General features: G+C 40.0%; 1 protein-coding gene across 7 annotated transcripts in view; it reads left to right on the forward strand.

Annotated features, from left to right (window-relative positions):
• The first annotated feature begins 1,549 nt into the window (after positions 1-1,549).
• LOC106560824 (enhancer of mRNA-decapping protein 4) overlaps positions 1,550-19,166 on the forward strand; it is a 54,077-nt gene continuing 36,460 nt past the window's right edge. For 3 of the 7 annotated variants that reach the window (XM_045688197.2, XM_014124159.3, XM_045688198.2), the window contains exons 1-2: positions 1,551-1,773; positions 18,869-19,025. In XM_045688197.2, coding sequence (XP_045544153.1) covers positions 1,686-1,773; positions 18,869-19,025 — 245 coding nt within the window. In that variant the 5' untranslated portion in view covers positions 1,551-1,685. Of the gene's footprint in view, positions 1,774-18,868; positions 19,026-19,166 lie in introns of all 7 variants that reach the window. The other 4 variants (XM_045688199.2, XM_014124162.3, XM_014124163.3 and 1 more) reach the window with 2 other exon arrangements.

Raw genomic sequence — 19,166 nt, forward strand, 5'->3', positions numbered from 1 at the left:
ACTGAGTATATTGGTTCCTGAATTCCCTGAAAAGTTGCATATCGCGAGGACTATTCGATGCTAATGCAGAACGCCACAGGATGTTTTTGTGCTGGTCAAGGGCAGTCAAGTCTGGGGTGAACCAAGGACAATATATGTTCTTAGTTCTACATAGTTCTAAATAACACATATGGAATCATGTAGTAAACAAAAAAGTGTTAAACAAATCAAAAATATGTTATATTTGAGATTCTTCAAAGTAGCCACCCTTTGCCTTGACGACAGCTTTGCACACTCTTGGCAGTCATTTCTATATTCATTTCTATACTTATTCATTCCTTTCTTAATTTTTTTTAGATTTGCATGTATTGTTTTGTATTGTTAGGCACTACTGCACTGTTGGAGCGAGAAACATAAGCATATCGTTACACCCGTGATAACATCTGCAAAATACTGTATGTGTAAGCTACCAATAACATTTCATGCGGTTTTCTGTGTATGGAATGTCATTCCATATGAAATGGAAATATTTTATTAGTGTCATTTAGACACATTTCAGTTGAATGCATTCAGTTAAACTGACTTGGTATCTCCCTTTCCCTTTAATTACACATTGGTTAATTCAGTGTTTGGGCTGATGGAAACATGAAATGCCGGTACAATTTTATAAATGCCGAATGACATTTTGTTCGTTAGACATTATGGGATATTTTTGTGTAGGTAAAATTAATTATGCGAGAAATTGCGTTGGAAAGGCCTTTATCCGCAAAAATTTATATAATATAATAACCATAATTTTGAAGTAAACATGACAATATGTTGTGTGGACCACCAACTATGACTCGGGAAAGCGAGGCTACGGATTAAATACAAGTTATGATGGGGTGGTGAATGTGCAAGGTGATGCTCCATTCGAATAAATATCGATGGTCTTATTCTGGTGACATGATGATCGATGCTTGGCTACCCTTTGACAAATACAAACAATATCGCTCTTATCCATAATAATCTCATAATGTAGGTCAGCGAGCTGTTGGATATAGCGCATGTGCCAAAACCATAACGCAACAGTTGTTGTGACAAAACCATCGGTAGAGTTGAAAATGCAATGGGAACCATTTAACTTGTATTTTTCATTCGGTATATGAGAATTTAACGGCAAAAGTAATTTTTATGTGCACTACGTCATCACGAACAGACTTTTATTCGCATAAAGTCCGTTTGATAGAAACATCTCTTATGGGAAAATGCGCATATTGTTTTATGCAGATTTTTTAATATTCGCATGAAAATCTGTCGCAAATTGGATGGAAACCAAGCTACGGTTGGATAAATATTGTAGATGCCATGCCACAAGTCTTGGTTCCTGACTGTTCAGCTATCATTCCACTCCTGTCATGCTATTTTCTAAACTATCTTTGGCATATGACACGAAGTACTACGAGTGGAACGTTTTCGCTAAACAGACAGACAGGCTGCAAAGCCACCTATGCTGCCACAATTTGGGGTGGAATGTGGAGCAGACAGTATCCTCGGAACTATACAGCGCACTAGCTTTTGCTGGGGAGAGAAATGCATGAACACCCAGCGGAAGTTTAGACGGTTAGTGGCGTTGGGTCAAACGAATTGAACACTGACAGCAAAGAACGAAAATATAAATAATTTTGCTCCCCTCTGACGACCCAGTTTCCCCCCATCCCTTACATATGGCTTCAAATTCAAACATAGATATAGAGGGTGCAACCCAGCATCTTCGTGATATATTAAAGCTGGACCGACCCGGGAATAGCGTTGGTAAGTTTTAACTGGAAGGAAAAGCGCTTTTAGGCCGCATTGCAAGCTAATTCTACTAACTTAGCTACCTAGCTTTGGACAAAGTTCTAGTTAGCTAACGTTAGCTTGCTATCAAAAGTTATGGACGGACGCTGCAAAATGCGAGCTAGCTCAGTATGTTCACATTCGTACCTAGCTAGTTAGCTAATGACTTGTGAACAAGTTTAAGTTAACGTTAGCTAACTAATTTACATTTACGAACATATTAGCTAGCTAAGTTAGTTGACTGCTAGTTAGGCTAGTTAAGCTAACGTTAACTGAATAAGGTTGCTAGCCTATTAGTTAATTTAGCTTACTTGCTACGTTAGTTATCTTAACGACGTTACCCTTGCCAAATGTACGATTACGTTAGCAAGTTGAACCACGGCTAGCTAACGCCTTGATCACACCACTGTATGCAAGCCGAGTCCCCTCTGTACCACAACACGCAGAGTATTGGTGGGACCAATTCTCTAGCGTGACATTGTTTCCTCTAGTACCACCTTTCCAGCTGGAAAAAATCTACGGCCAACAAATGGGTGTTACACACTCTAACACAAGGCTACGCTCTACAATTGTGTTAGCGACTCCCACGCTTAAGGGGTGTCTTGAAAACAACAGCTTGCAAATGCTGATCAGAAATCCCCTTGCTCCTGGAAAAGCAGGGATGTAGGGACAGGGATGGTGAGCGGTCTTGAACCAGTCAGGGTTCCTTGGTGTAATGTCAGCGCCATGGAAATCAGCTCACGTCAACCTACTGGAGCTAAAGGCCTTTAACCTTGCATTCCGGCACTTCCTCCCAGTACTGAGAGGACAACTACTGAAACGGACAGATGACACAAGCGTGGTTGCGTGCCAACTGCCGGGGTGGACTGAGGTCAGTGTCACTACACAAGGAAGCTATTGCTTTGTGCAAACAGACACTGTACATCCTTCAGAGCAATACACCTGCCGGGGGTGGAGAATCAGGCAGCAGACCTCCCCAGAGGAGGCCCTCTTCTTTCAGACTGGAGGATACATCCCACTGTAGTGGAGATGATCTGGTATCGATTTGGAAGGGCCATCGCCAAACTGTTCGCTTTGCATTGTCCTATGTGTTTTTTTTTGTTGTAAAGGGTACAGCAGGCCCACTCAGGGTCAATGCTCTATCGCATGCTGTATGCTTTTCCAGCAATTCACTTGCTCCCTCAGGTCTTGAGGAAGATCAGCCTGGAGTGCGCATTGGTTACCACAAAATTCTAATTAGCATAATAAACAAATACCCATCAAAATCCGTCTGTTTAAGCTGGATGTTTTTTGCTTTGGCTGCGTCTCAATCACTGCATCCGCCGACGTTGCCCTTCCGCATCTGGGGTGGCAGGGCTACAGCGGTGTTTGTCAGACAATGAGAATTTTTTTCCTCACAAACGTCTGTAGCACCCAAACGGTTTGGCCTTCAAAATATTATGAGACTCTCACGAACACCATGGTATTCTCAGTTTTGCTCTACGACCCCCACAAGCGTCACGGGACTCGTCTGAAGTCGGTACTACAGATCTGCCAACTTCCCTCTGTAGAGTCAGAACAGTTTGGGCTACACACAAATATGACCCATCTATGGAAAGGTGAGTCTCCCGAGCGCGTACGTACATGTTGGTTGTTTTGCTCTAGGACGAACAAGCCTTTCAGACTCGTTTGAAGGTACCCCGGTAGAAGTAAAAAACGAATTAATGGAAGTAGTTTAGTGCCTAAAGTAAGGAGTTTTCCCTCAAATATATAGGACAGACACTTCACAACAAATATCTTTGTGATTTCTTTGAGATATTAGCCCATGTTTCTATGGGCAAATAGCAGCAGGGGTGTCACTCATTCCATGGAGGGCATAGTGTCTGCAGGATTGTTTTATAATATTAATATTTACTAAATACAGTTACAAAATAAAAAGTAACAATAGCGAGGCTATAAACAGGGGTACCTTTTTCCTTATAATTAAGTCCTAGACATCCATGTGTGGGGAGTTTCTTACTAATTAGTGGCCTTCGTTCATCAATCAAGTACAAGGGAATAGCGAAAACCTGCAGACACTCTGCCCTCCGTGGAATGAGTTTGACATGTGCTCTAGAGGGTTAATCATTTTACCTGCCTCCCCACTGCTCACAGGAGAGTCATGAGTTGCATACACTTTGCCTGCATGCACACAGTGCCTATCTTGCTGCAACAAGAACTGTTCGTCAAACAGAACAGCTTTTTGTGTGTTATGGGGAGGAGCAGAGACTGGCACATTGGATTATCAATGCCGTGTCAAAATCATACGCTGTAGCAGGTAGACCAACTCCAGATAGCGTGGTAGCACAGTTGTTCACGGGTATGGCCACTTCATGGGTCTTGTTCAGTGGGGCCTCCCTGGACTCTCTGTGCTGCTGCAAGTTGGGCAACGCACATGACTTTCTTGAGGTACTGCAGACTCAATGTTAGGTCCACACCATCACTGGGGTCTGTGGTTCTGGACATGGCATGCTCTCTCAACCCAGATAAGTGAGCGTACTGTCAACCTTGTACGTATATACCTTTCAACCGTCCATGAGATGGCTGTTCTATACAGAGGCCTTCCACTCTTGGTGCTGTTGCACCCAAATGAAGAATCATGTAAGTTATAGCTTTCAGCTTGCTTGTGTGTACAGTTGTATACCACAGTTGAAATTCTATGTTACCTTGTTGGCTAATTATATTCTGTTGCATCCTGTGGTGGATACAGTGATGTCCCAGGGACTCATCTGGACTAAGTTAAATGGTGTTGTCCCAGGGACTCATCTGGACTAAGTTAAATGGTGTTATCCCACTCTTTTGTCTGAACGACCTCTAGGTCGTTTGGCAACCCGTGACGAAAACGGAAGAGAACATGGGGTTATGGATGTAACCTGAGCCGTTACTCTGCTCAGAAGAATAAGATTACATGAATTACCCAACGTTCTGTGTGCTGCATACGTTGGATAAATCCAACATATGCATCATTGTATGCGTAGACTTGACAAATAGTAGCAAAAAGGAATGCACACATATCCAGTACAAATGTTGGATTACATGATGAATGAAGTGTCACTTTAGAATTTATTATGCAGCATTGATGCAATGACTGTCGGTCTGATTGAAGCATAAATTTAGCAGAATGCGCCATCCCTATCATGCAAGTTAACTTCAGCTAAATATTGTTAACTTTTTACTAGCTAGCTAATTGATGTTGTCTAGCTAACTAACATTACTAGACTAGCTACAGGTTAGATGTTTGATAACCTTGCAAACTACCAAGAAAGCAAGCAAACTAGCAGTACATTTACATAGCAAGTTGGGTATAGACGGCGCTAGTTAGGTAAATTGGCTAACGTTACAACTTTAAAGTGCGCAACGGCTACCTAACACATTGGTTTTATTTGATACAAATGAGTAGCTAGCTAGCTAAATAACTAGGCAGCAGGTTGCCAAAAAACTGATTGAAGGTAGGCAGGTGAAACCCTTTTAGGTGATTTGTTGTATATCATAAAAATAAATAAATCGTAGCACGTTTTGGGATAATTTGGCTGTTTTTTTTCCTTCATGGTTAAGCACAATTCCATTGGAAAAATGTTAAGTTCCATTTATATTGCTGAAATATAAGTTTTAAATGATGCTATTGCTTCCTGTACACAAGAAATGTTGATGAATAGCCCAATGTCAACAGTTTTGTCCAACTCAATAACCAATTTACAGAAACAGTACATTTTAGGTTTTCAATATATCAAACTAGCTACACCAGGGGTGTCAAACTCATTCCACGGAGGGCCGAGTGTCTGCGCGTTGTTTTTTCTTTCAATTAAGACCTGGCTTTCCTTACCAGTTAGTGACCTTAATTAATCAAATCACATTTTATTTGTCATATGCGCCGAATACAACAAGTGTTGACTTTACTGTGAAATGCTTACTTACAACTAGAGGTTGACCGATTATGATTTTTCAATACCGATACCGATTATTGGATGACCCCAAAAAAAAAGGCCGCTACCGATTAATCAGCCGATTTATTTATTTTTTACTTTTTTATTTATTTATTTGTAATAATGACAATTACAACAATACTGAATGAACACTTTAACTTAATATGATACTTCAATAAAATACATTTGGCCTCAAATAAATAATGAAACATGTTCAATTTGGTTTAAATATTGCAAAATAAAGTGTTGGAGAAGAAAGTAAAAGTGCAATATGTGCCATGTAAAAAAAGCTAAGGTTTATATTCCTTGCTCAGAACATATGAAAGCTGGTGGTTCCTTTTAACGAGTCTTCAGTATTCCCAGGTACATTTTAGGTTGTAGTTATTATAGGACTATTTCTCTCTATACGATTTGTATTTCATATACCTTTGACTATTGGATGTTCTTATAGGCACTTTAGTATTGCCAGTGTAACAGTATAGCTTCCGTCCCTCTCCTCGCTCCTACCTGGGCTCGAACCAGCAACACATCGACAACAGCCACCCTCAAAGCAGCGTTACCCATGCAGAGCAAGGGGAACAACTACTCCAAGTCTCAGAGCGAGTGACATTTGAAATGCTATTAGCACGCACCCCCGCTAACCATTTCAAATCGGTTACACCAGCCTAATCTTGGGAGTTGATAGGCTTGGGGGGGGGGGGGGGGGGTATAATTTGTGGAACGTTCCAACAGGAATCTGTTCCAAAAAACGTAAAGTAAAAGGTTGCCAACCAACAACGCATACAAAGTAGCAACGCATACAAACCTAGCTAACTAGCTGCCGAATAGGCATCAACTCACCACGTAGCTTATTCTTAATGTTTGTCCATAGGCAACCAGAGTGAGGACAGACATTTTTCGGAATAAACGTGATGAGTGAAAAACGCAGTGAAATAGACCACTCCCTACCCGGTATCTTATTCTGCCGCTATACAACTTTGCATGCGTTGTTTTTTGGAAACCTTGTTATTTACGAAGTTTTTGGAACAGATTCCTGTTGGAATGTTCCACAAATTATACCCACCCGGCTTGAAGTCATAAACAGCTTGAAACACAGCAAAGAGCTGCTGGCAAAACGCACGAAAGTGCTGTCTGAATGAATGCTTACGAGCCTGCTGGTGCCTATCACCGCTTAGAGTGCTCTATCAAATCATAGACTTAATTATAATATAATAAACACACAGAAATGAGCCTTAGGTCAATAATATGGTCGAATCCGGAAACTATAATCTCAAACAAAATGTTTTTTTCTTTCAGTGAAATACGGAACCGTTCCGTATTTTATCTAACGGGTGGCATCCCTAAGTCTAAATATTCCTGTTACATCGCGCAACCTTCAATAATTACGTAAAATTCTGGCAAATTAGTTCGCAACGAGCCAGGCGGCCCAAACTGTTGCATATACCCTGACTCTGCGTGCAATAAACGCTAGAGATGTGACACAATTTCATGTTAGCAGGCAATATTAACTAAATATGCAGGTTTAAAAATATATACTTGTTTATTGATTTTAAAGAAAGGCATTGATGTTTATGGTTAGGTACATTGGTGCAACGACAGTGCTTTTTCCGCAAATGCGCTTGTTAAATCAACACCCGTTTGGTGAAATAAGCTATGATTCAATGATAAATTAACAGGCACCGTATCGATTATATGCAAAGCAGGACACGTTAGATAAACTAGTAATATCATCAACCATGTCTAGTTAACTAGTGATTATGTTAAGATTTGATTTTTTTTTTTATAAGATAAGTTTAATGCTAGCTAGCAACTTGCTGCCCTCGCGTAACAGGTAGTCAGCCTGCCATGCAGGCTCCTCGAGCATTGGATTAGTAACCGGAAGGTTGCAAAAACGAATCCCCTCTGAACAAGGCCCGTTCCTAGGTCGTCATTGAAAATAAGAATGTGTTCTTAATCTGACTTTCCTAGTTTAAAAAAATAATAATAATTTTTAAAAATCGGCAAATCGGTGGCCAAAAATACCGATAACCGATTGTTATGAAAACTTGAAATCGGCCGTAATTAATCGGCCATTCCGATTAATCGGTCGACCTGTATTAGGTACACGTCGCAGCAAAGACAGTCCTTTTTCGCGAATGCGCACCACATCGATTATGTGCAGGTGTGCCAAACTTGTAGCATCATACTCAAGGCTGTGATCACTGCCAAAGGTTCTTCGACGGGGCGCTGAGTGGAGGGTCTGAATACTTATTTAAATGTGATATTTCAGGGTTTTATTTTTACATTTCTAAAAAACAGTTTTTGCTTTGTAATTGTGGGGTATTGTGTGTAGATTGAGGAAAAAACAATTGAATCAATTTTAGAATATAGCTGTAATGTCCGAATGCTCTGTGTATGTATGTGTGTACATACAGTTGCAGTCAAACGTTTGGACACACCAACTCATTCTAGGGTTTCTTTATTTTTCCTATTTTCTGCGTTGTAGAATAATAGTGAAGACATCAACACTGAGGTGGCTCGTATGGAATCATGTAGTAACCAAAAAAGTGTTAAAGCAAATCAAGGTGTAATGTGTTTGGGATTCTTTGAGGTGGCCACCTTTTGCCTTGATGACGGCTTTGCACACTCTTGGCATTCTATCAAGCAGGAATGCATTTCACTTAACAGGCGTGCCTTAAGTTCATTTGAGGAATTTCTTTCCTTAATGCGTTTGAGACAATCAGTTATGACAAGGTAGGTGTGGTATACAGACGATAGCCCTATTTGGTAGAAGACCAAGTCCATCTTATGACAAGAACAGCTCGAATAAGCAAAATAAATGACAGTCCATTGTTCAATCTGGAAAATTTCAAGAACTTTTAAAGTTTCTACAAGTGCAGTCGCAAAAACCATCAAGCGCTATGATGAAACTGGCTCTCATGAGGACCGCCACAGGAAAGGAAGACCCAGAGTTACCTTTGCTGCAGAGGATAAGTTCGTTAGAGTTAGCTGCATCTCAGATTGCAGTCCAAATAAATGCTTAAAAAAGTTCAAGTAACAGACACATCTCAACATCAATTGTTCAGAGGAGACTACGTCTTCATGGTCAAATTGCTTCAAAGAAACCACTACGAAAGACACCAGTAAGAGTGGAGAAATTGAGAAAGAGATGTGTGAAATGTGTGCATTCACTGCTGTGGGTCGCTCTGGATAGGAGCGTCTGCTAAATGACTAAAATGTAAAAAATAAAAAGTAAACATTTTTTCATTTGCATTTTGTTTTTTTGGTGGACGCTCTTGTCTAGAGCGACTTGCGGTGGTGAATACAAACATTTCATACATTTATTTTTCTTCCATACTGGTCAAAAAATGTATGAAATGTATGCATTCACTACTGTAAGTCGCTCTGGATAAGAGCGTCTGCTAAATTACTAAAATGTAAATATGCAACGCAAGACTGGCTAGATATACTAGTAATATCATCAACCATGTGTAGTTAACTAGTGATTTATGATTGATTGTTTTTTATAAGATAAGTTTAATGCTAGCTAACAACTTACCTTGGCTTCTTACTGCATTCGCGTAACAGGCAGGCTCCTCGTGGAGTGCAATGTAAGGCAGGTGGTTAGAGCGTTGGACTAGTTAACCGTAAGGTTGCAAGATTGAATCCCCGAGCTGACAAGGTAAAAATCTGTCGTTCTGCCCCTGAACAAGGCAGTTAACACACCGTTCCTAGGCCGTCATTGAAAATAAGAATGTGTTCTTAACTGACTTGCCTAGTTAAATAAAGGTCTAAAAAAAAAAATGCAGATTGTTATGAAAACTTGAGATCGGCCCTAATTAACTAACTAACCTTTGATCTTCATCAGATGACACTCCTAGGACATTGTTATACAATACATGCATGTTTTGTTCAATCAAGTTCATATTTATATCAAAAAACAGCTTTTTACATTAGCATGTGATGTTCAGAACTAGCATACCCACCACAAACTTCTGGTGAATTTACTAAATTACTCATGATTAACGTTCACAAAATGCATAACAATTATTTTAAGAATTATAGATACAGAACTCCTTTATGCAATCGCAGTGTCAGATTTTAAAATAGCTTTTCGGCAAAAGCACATTTTGCAATATTCTGAGTACATAGCCCGGCCGTCACGGCTAGCTAATTTGACACCCACCAAGTTTGGCCCTCACCAAACTCAGATTTACTATAAGAAAAATTGGATTACCTTTGCGGTTCTTCGTCAGAATGCACTCCCAGGACTTCTACTTCAATAACAAATGTTGTTTTGGTTCCAAATAATCCATAGTTGTATCCAAATAGCTCTGTTTTGTTTGTGCGTTCAAGTCACTATCCGAAGTGTGACGCGCGAGCGCATTTCGTGACAAAAAAAATTCAAAATATTCCATTACCGTACTTCGAAGCATGTCAAACGCTGTTTAAAATCTATTTTTATGCTATTTTTCTCGTAAAATAGCGATAATATTCCAACCAGGCAACATTGTATTCATTCAAAGGCTGAAAGATTTTTTTTTTTTAATTCTCATGAACACGCATCTCCAGTGTCACTGTTCCCAGCCTGACCAGTCACAAATTATTCTGCTGTTCTTCGCCCAGAGACAGGAGAAGCGTCATTCCACTTTCTGGCGCCTTCTGAGAGCCAATGGAAGCCTTAGAAAATGTCACGTTACAGCACAGATGCTGTATTTTCGATAGAGAGGCTACCAAAGGACAATAAATGGTCAGACAGGGCACTTCCTGTATGGAATCTTCTCAGATTTTGGCCTGCCATATGAGTTCTGTTATACTCACAGACAACATTCAAACAGAAACTTTAGTGTTTTCTATCCAAATCTACTAATTATATTCATATTCTCGTTTCTGGGCAAGAGTAGTAACCAGTTTAAATCGGGTACGTTTAAGTAACAGACATCTCAACATCAATTGTTCAGAGGAGACTACGTCTTCATGGTCAAATTGCTTCAAAGAAACCACTACTAAAAGACACCAGTAAGAGTGGAGAAATGGAGAAAGAGATGTGTGAAATGTGTGCATTCACTGCTGTGGGTCGCTCTGGATAGGAGCGTCTGCTAAATGACTAAAATGTAAAAAATAAAAAGTACATTTATTTTGGCTACAGAAGGACAATAAATTGTCAGACAGGGCACTTCCTGTATGGAATCTTCTCAGGTTTTGGCCTGCCATATGAGTTCTGTTATACTCACAGACAACATTCAAACAGTTTTAGAAACTTTAGAGTGTTTTCTATCCAAATCTACTAATTATATGCATATTCTCGTTTCTGGGCAAGAGTAGTAACCAGTTTAAATCGGGTACGTTTTTTTTATCAGGCCCTGCAAATACTGCCCCCTAGCCCCAGCAGGTTAATCGGCCATTCTGATTAATCGGTCGACCTCTACTTACAAGCCCTTAACCGACAATGCAGTTCAAGAAAAAGTAAAGAAAATATTTACTAAATAAACTACAGTTATAAAAAAAAAAAAATAACAATAACGAGGCTATAAACAGGGGTACCTTCTTTTTCCTTATTAAGTCATTGACAACCAGGTGTGGGGAGTTAATTACTAATCAGTGGCCTTCATTCATCACTCAGGTACAAGGTTGGAGTGAAAACCCACCACACTCGGTCGTCTGTGGAATGATTTTGACATGTGATCAACACATACAGTACCAGTCAAAAGTTTGGACAACTACTCATTCAAGAGTTTTAATTTATTTTAACGATTTTCTACATTGTAGAATAATTCTTTTCCAACAGTCTTTGAAGGGGTTTCCACATATACACTACCGTTCAAAAGTTTAGGGTCACTTAGAATTGTCCTTGTTTTTGAAAGACAAGCACATTTTTTTTGTCCATTAAAATAACTTCGCAATGATCAGATGCTACAATGACTATTGTAGCTGGAAACAGCTGAATTTGTATCTACATAGGCGTACAGAGGCCCATTATCAGCAACCATCACTCCGGGGTTCCAATGGCGCGTTGTGTTAGCTAATCCAAGTTTATCATTTTAAAAGGCTAATTGATCTTTAGAAAACCCTTCTGCAATTATATTAGCACAGCTGAAAACTGTTGTTCTGATTAAAGAAGCAATAACTGTCCTCCTTTAGACTAGTTGAGTATCTGGAGCATCAGCATTTGTGGGTTCGATTACAGGCTCAAAATGGCCAGAAACAAAGACCTTTCTTCTGAAACTCGTCAGTCTATTCTTGTTCTGAGAAATGAAGGCTATTCCATGCGAGAAATTGTCAGGAAACTGAAGAACTCGTGCAACGCTGTGTACTACTCCCTTCGCAGAACAGCACAAACTGTCTCTAACCAGAATAGAAAGAGGAGTGGGAGGCCCCGGTGCACAACTGAGCAAGAGGACAAGTACATTAGTGTCTAGTTTGAGAAACAGAAGCCTCACAAGTCCTCAACTGGCAGCTTCATTAAATCGTACCTGCAAAACACCAGTCTCAACATCAACAGTGGAGAGACTACTCTGGGATGCTGGCCTTTTAGGCAGAATTGCAAAGAAAAAGCCATATCTCAGACTGGCCAATTAAAAAAGATTAAGATGGGCAAAAAAGACACTAGACAGAGGGAGATTGGAAAAAAGTGTTATGGACATCTAAGTTTGAGGTGTTCTGATCACAAAGAATAACACTCGTGAAACGCAGAAAAGATGCTGGAGGAGTGCTTGACGCCATCTGTCAAACATGGGAGGCAATGTGATGGTCTGGGGGTGCTTTGGTGGCGGTAAAGTGGGAGATTTGTACAGGGTAAAAGGGATCTTGAAAAAGGAAGGCAATCACTCCATTTTGCAACGCCATGCCGTACCCTGTGGACGTCGCTTAATTGGAGCCAATTTCCTCCTACAACAGGACAATGACCGAAAGCACAGCTCCAAACTATGCAAAAACTATTTAGGGGAGAAGCAGTCAGCTGGTATTCTGTCTATAATGGAGTGGCCAGCACAGTCACCAGATCTCAACCCGATTTGAGCTGTTGTGGGGGCAGCTTGACCGTAATGTAAGTTAGAAGTGCCTATCAAGCCAATCCAACTTGTGGGAGGTGCTTCTGGATGCATGGGGTGAAATCTCTTCAGATTACCTCAACAAATTGACAAGTAGAATGCCAAAGGTCTGCAAGGCTGTAATTGCTGCAAATGGAGGAGGATTTGACGAAAGCAAAGTTTGAACGACACATTTCAATTATAAATCATTATTTATAACCTTGTCAACATCTTGACTATATTTCCTATTCATTTTGCAACTAATTTCATGTCCTTGTTTTCCATGAAAACATACATTTTTAAGTCACTTCACTCTCCGGTCCGACTCATCCCAAACCATCTCAATTTGGTTGAGCTTGGGGGATTGTGGAGGCCAGGTCATCTGATGCAGAACTCCATCACTCTCCTTCTTGGTAAAATAGCCCTTACACAGCCTGGAGGTGTGTTGGGTCATTGTCCTGTTGGAAAACAAATGATAGTCCGACTATGCCCAAACCAGATGTGATGGCGGATCACTGCAGAATGCTGTGGTGGCCATACTGGTGAAGTGTGCCTTGAATTCTAAATAAATCACAGACAGTGTCACCAGCAAAGCACCATCACACCTCTTTCTCCATGCTTCACGGTGGGAACCACACATGCAGAGATCATCCGTTCACCTACTCTGCGTCTCACAAAGACACGGCGGTTGGAACCAAAAATCTCAAATTTGGACTCATCAGACCAAAGGACAGATTTCCACCTGTCTAATGTCCATTGCTTGTGTTTCTTGGTCCAAGCAAGTCTCTTATTCTTATTGGTGCCCTTTAGTAGTGGTTTCTTTGCAGCAATCCGACCATGAAGGCCTGATTTCACGCAGTCTTCTCTGAACAGTTGATGTTTTGATTTCTGTTACTTGAACTTTGAAGCATTTATTTGGGCCTCAATTTCTGAGGCTGGTAACTCCAATGAAATGATCCTCTGCAGCAGAGGTTACTCTGGGTCTTCCTTTCCTGTGGCGGTCCTCATGAGAGCCAGTTTCATCATAGTGCTTGGTTTTGCAACTGCACTTGAAGAAACTTTCAAAGTTCTTAATGTTCTGGATTGACTGACCATCAGGTCTTAAAGTAATGATGGACTGTTGTTACTCTTTGCTTATTTGAGCTGGTCTTGCCCTGACATGGACTTGGTCTTTTACCAAATAGGGCTGTCTTCTGTATACCACCCCTACCTTGTCACAACCCAACTGATTGGCTGAAACGCATTAAGAAGGAAAGAAATTCCACAAATTAACTTTTAACAAGGCACACCTGTTAATTGAAATGCATTCCAGGTGACTACCTCATGAAGCAGGTTGAAAGAATGCGAAGTGTGCCAAGCAGTCATCAAGGCAAAGGGTGGATACTTTGAAGAATCTAAAATATAAATTATATTGTTTTTAACACTTTTTTGCTTATACCTTTTTATTTCATATTCTGCAATGTAGAAAATATTAAAAATAAAAACCCTTGAATGAGTAGTTGTAAAGTTGACTGGCACTATATATCTACATAAATAAGACAGATCCTGCTTCTGTTGCCTGTTTGAGTGTTTGTTTAATAGCTTACCGATTCCGTGAGCACCAAGCCTCACGCAACTGCATAATGTTGGATAAATCAATTTCACAAATTCAGCTGTTTTTAGACTTTGCTATGCTGTAGTAAATGTGTTACAATTTTTTATTTCCTTAGAACAGACTCTGGTATGTATTTAGTGTTTACACTGTTCTAAACGGGTAGAGAAATAATATTGTAATCAACGGCACCTGTTTGTCACATAGTATGCATGCAGCTCTCGCTCTTATACCCTGCTTTTTCTTGACCACCTTATTGTTATATTATTATATTTAGTAATGTCATTATCATTGGTAGGCTTCGTATAGTAGTAGCCTTGTTTAAGCACCATTGAGCTGTAGTCCTAAGAGCGTGTCCTGTTTAGTCTTAATGCTATAACCTACTTAGGCCTATATATCAATTCATAAACTGGGTGGTTCGGGCCCTGAATGCTGATTGGCTGACAGCCGTGGCATATCAGACCCTATACCACAGGTATGACAAAACATGTATTTTTACTGTTCTAATTATGTTGGTAACCACTTTATAATAGCAATATGGCACCTCGGGTTTGTTGTATATGACGAATATACCACGGCTAAGGGCTGATTCCAGGTGCTCCGCTTTGCGTTGTGCTAAAGAACAGCCCTTAGCCGTGATATATTGGCCATATACCACACCCCCTCGGGCCTTGTTACTTATATATATATATAGTCTACTGTATCAATCATTCGTTCATGTCATGACACAGCATATGAGTCATTCGTGCTTGAAATACAATCAAGCATTTGTTTTAAATGAAATAAAGGGAGCTTTGAATAATTAAACAATAAATGAACCACAATTCACGAATGCATGCAACTGTTTTTAGTCTTTATATACAGTATATATATTTCGTTAGAACAGACTCTGGTAGACTTAGTTTACATTTTTTTCTGACCATTTGGAAATGTAAACTCTATCTTCAGCACCTGTTTGTCACACACAGGCCTAATATTCACGCAGCGCTTGCTCCTATACTCTCCTTTTTCTTGATCTCCAGTAGTTTCGACCACCAAGTCAAGTCTTCCACACATCTATCAATTTCCCTTCTGCTTAATCAGTAAACATTCCCCGTTTCGAGTTTATAATTCACGTCCTCTGCACCTATTTTGCTGTCACGAGTTCGGATTTTTTTTTATAATCAATTTATTGTTATAATTATGATAGGCTTTCGGACTGGCCCTATTGGTCAAGTGCATGTGATACATACATGTGTCACGTAAAAGAGCAAGGGTTGAGGGAGTAGGGAAGGTTTTTCTTAAACAAATTGGGGATTTTGATATCAGAACTTTGCCGTCAGAGAAACAATTACACTAAATGTCAGTAATTATGTTGCAGCTTCAGAATGGACAGTGCGGTCAACACTTGCTGTGCTATGGTCGCTGCAGCAGGGAGGAGAGACTACATGCGCCAGTAACACAGCCACTCACTGTCATTTTGTTTTAATACAGCTCCCTCTCGAGTCATTTGTCTGTCTTAATTATTGAATCAAACAGTGCACTTAAACTATGTTAATTTGCGCACAGGTTGAAACACACAAGCATTCATGGACATTGCTAGCTAATTTGTCCTGGGAGATAAAAATTGGGTTATTTTACCTGAAATGCATATGGTCCTTTTATTTTTTTTACCCATTTTTAGTCACACAAAATCATGTGCTCTCTACTCTGACAATTAAGCCACAGATAAAATGGGAAACCTATATAGTTTTTTGTTGTTGTTGTTGATTAATCTCTCCTTGTTCATCCTCTTGTGGATTTCTTATGGTGGTTGGCAACTAATTTTAAGGTGCATTACCGCCACCAACTGGATTGGTATGTGGACAAATTTCACCTTTCAAACACCGTCGTGGTGTTTGCTTGTAAAAACCATGGGAGACGCGGGACTTGCAGAGCATCAAGGTGCCCGGTTATGTCGACGCTCGCGAGCAGTTTGGATGAAATTATTGAATAACGTGTGTAAATGTATTTTACAATACTCGCGCACGTAATGCGGACGGTTTAGTCATCATGTTAGAACGTTCAAATATGTGGGACAGCCCTTTTTGTGAAACCCGTAAAATCGGTTTGTTCATATTTGCTCTTTGCAATGAGTTTTCCTCAACCTATCAGTGTGACATTGTGTTGCTAATAATGAGGGTGTTTGACTGTCATCGGGCGTCTTTTGACTGAAATATAAGGTAAAACATTTTTCCTTGCTTCTGTTATTCATCCGTCCAACCTTTTTATGCGTGTAAAGTACGTCAGATATTGTCATGACAGGCCTGATTGAAACATTTTTTTCCCGGTTAATTAACTTTCCAAATGTCAACAAAACAAAATACGCTAGACAAGGTGGGGTCTTGTCGGTAAAATTAATTATGCGAGGATTGTCGTTGTAAACGCTTTTGTGCGCAAATATTATAATCATAACCGGGTCGAATTAAACTTGGGAGTCACGAGATGACGTGTCGTCCTCCCACTACGATTCGTCGGGAAAGCAAGCAGTTTATTAGGCTACAGATGGATTAAGTTATGATGAACTTATTGTGCAAGTGCAAGGTGATGAGCTTGATGCTCCTTTACAATAAATATCGCGAGGGTCTTATTCTGGTGACATGATAATCGATGCTTGGCTGCCGTTTTGACAAATAAAAATGTTCTCGCGCTTTTGTTCATAATAATTATCTCCATGTAAGCAAATCGCAATACCAGAGTGGTCACAGTCGCTATATAACGCACATGTTTGGTGAGAACCAGAGTTGAAAATGCGATGGAAACCCATTAACTTGTATTTTTTGTGAGGAGGGGATTTAACAGCAAATTAATTTATGTGTACTACGTCATCACTCACAGCCTTATCTGCAACAAGGCAATTGTGTGGGGAAATGTGCATATTGTTTTTAAGCAGTTTTTCAATAGTCACATCTGCGAAAGGCAGCGCTGCGCAGCATTGGCTGTATACGATCAGAATTCAGTGGCTACAGTCCTACAATCGATAAAGACATTGTCTAAATATCAGTGAATTGAAAATGTGTGCCATCTATCTTTCTGTGCAGCTGGCTAGCAGGTGGCTCATTCTCTTCTGTGCTTAAACGAATTATTTGCAGTAGTTTATCCGCCCATCACCAGAGTAACTCATCATGAAAAATAACATGACAATGTAACCCAACTTGGGTGTAGGCTTACCCTTTTTGTTATTAGAGTAGTAGCACTCTGTGCTACAGGTCAGACTTAGTGAGAAGTGTTGGTGGGGGTGCTTTGTGTAGGGCTGTGTATCTAATTTGCATAAAGTTGTATAAAAAGAGGTATGACGATTTCATAAATTGTCACTAGTATGAACACCCTACCTTAAATTATTGGTCTAAATTACTGTAATTATGTATTCCATACGGCCTACTTTGCATAATATAGTATTTCATATAATTTTTACTTTTTATTTACTATCCTATCATGAGATATTTGACAATGTGTTGAATTTAAGAATCCTGACAGGCCACTTAGTGCCATTATTGACTAGGGATTAACATTGACCTGTCCCCAACCTTTTTACGATAACTTGAAAATAATGGTAAATCCTATCCTTGTGAAATAGTGTTCTGTGTTCCTGAGAAGCTTCTCTATAACAAGTAGTACGAAGTATAACTCGAGAACCAAAGTTTCACTTTGTCCCCTAACACCCTGCCTAACATTACTCTTTATAGTCCAGGGACTTTACATGTTCTGTTTAGAGGTGAATTGGCTATGGAAGCCAAAACAGCCAAATACTCCATCTAAACGTGAATCGATTCTCAATTGCAGCACTGTTCTAGAAACATAAATACCTTTACTTTCATATCAGACAGTAATTTCACAAATGCAAAATACCAATTTACTGTTTTAACCGGATTTAACATAGTTGTAGCTGACATTATTTTTCAGTGACAGCACGTTTGTGGTATCAGTCTTCAGTTTACACACAGGTGTTTGGAGACTCACAGCTAATTAGAACAGGTAGTCCACTCTGTCTTCCATCTGGTTTTACTTAAACATTGTAACATGAAAATATGGCCGTGTGCGAACCCTAACCCTATAAAGGTATGTATCAATTTAACCTTTTTTGTTTTTTGAAATTCTTTTCTCTGTGATATGAAAGCCCTCATGCTTCCAAAAGCATACCACAAGCGATGTGTGTTAATGTTCAGACAGGGCGCCGGGGCTCTTAACAAAACTCTCCTGTCCAGAAGACACCTTCGTCCAATGACTTATGTGTGATGTAATGGAACTGAGGGTCATCAAGGTCTAAGCACCAGGTACCAAATCATAAGGCATGAGGTTGCCTGGGTTCTTTGGAGGCGATGAAACATCAGTCCTCGAGGCTCAGTTGAATAATTGGTTTTCTGGTAGCATGTAAAATTACATGAGGGACATTATCAGCCCCTTTCGGCTTTACCCCTGAAAATGTTGCTTGGCAATAGGGTTCGCTACTTATCATTTTTGGCGACATCCAAAGTTAGGGGGACTGAGTTACTCACCGGTGTTTGTTTCCGTAGACGCCTCTCCAAGTGAGAACCAAAGCAAAACATCTTTCAATGGCGAATTGAATGGACTTCTGGGAGCAGAACTTATAGGAGCAGGCGACAGGTCAACCATGGCTGAATCCACAGGCCCTAATTCAGAGAACATGAACACCCAACAGTGTCAGATCATGTAAGTAATAAAGTTACCTCTTATTTATTCTGTTGTACAGTATTTTTCTCTGCCTTAACAGAGATTACATTCAGTATTGTGTGAACCCATGTTCAATCTAGATCTCTTTAGAAGATCAAGTGTCCAGTTAACATTGTATTT

The sequence above is a fragment of the Salmo salar genome, chromosome 10, assembly GCF_965601325.2.
Source record: "Salmo salar chromosome 10, fSalSal1, whole genome shotgun sequence".
In the NCBI taxonomy this organism is placed as follows: domain Eukaryota; kingdom Metazoa; phylum Chordata; class Actinopteri; order Salmoniformes; family Salmonidae; genus Salmo; species Salmo salar.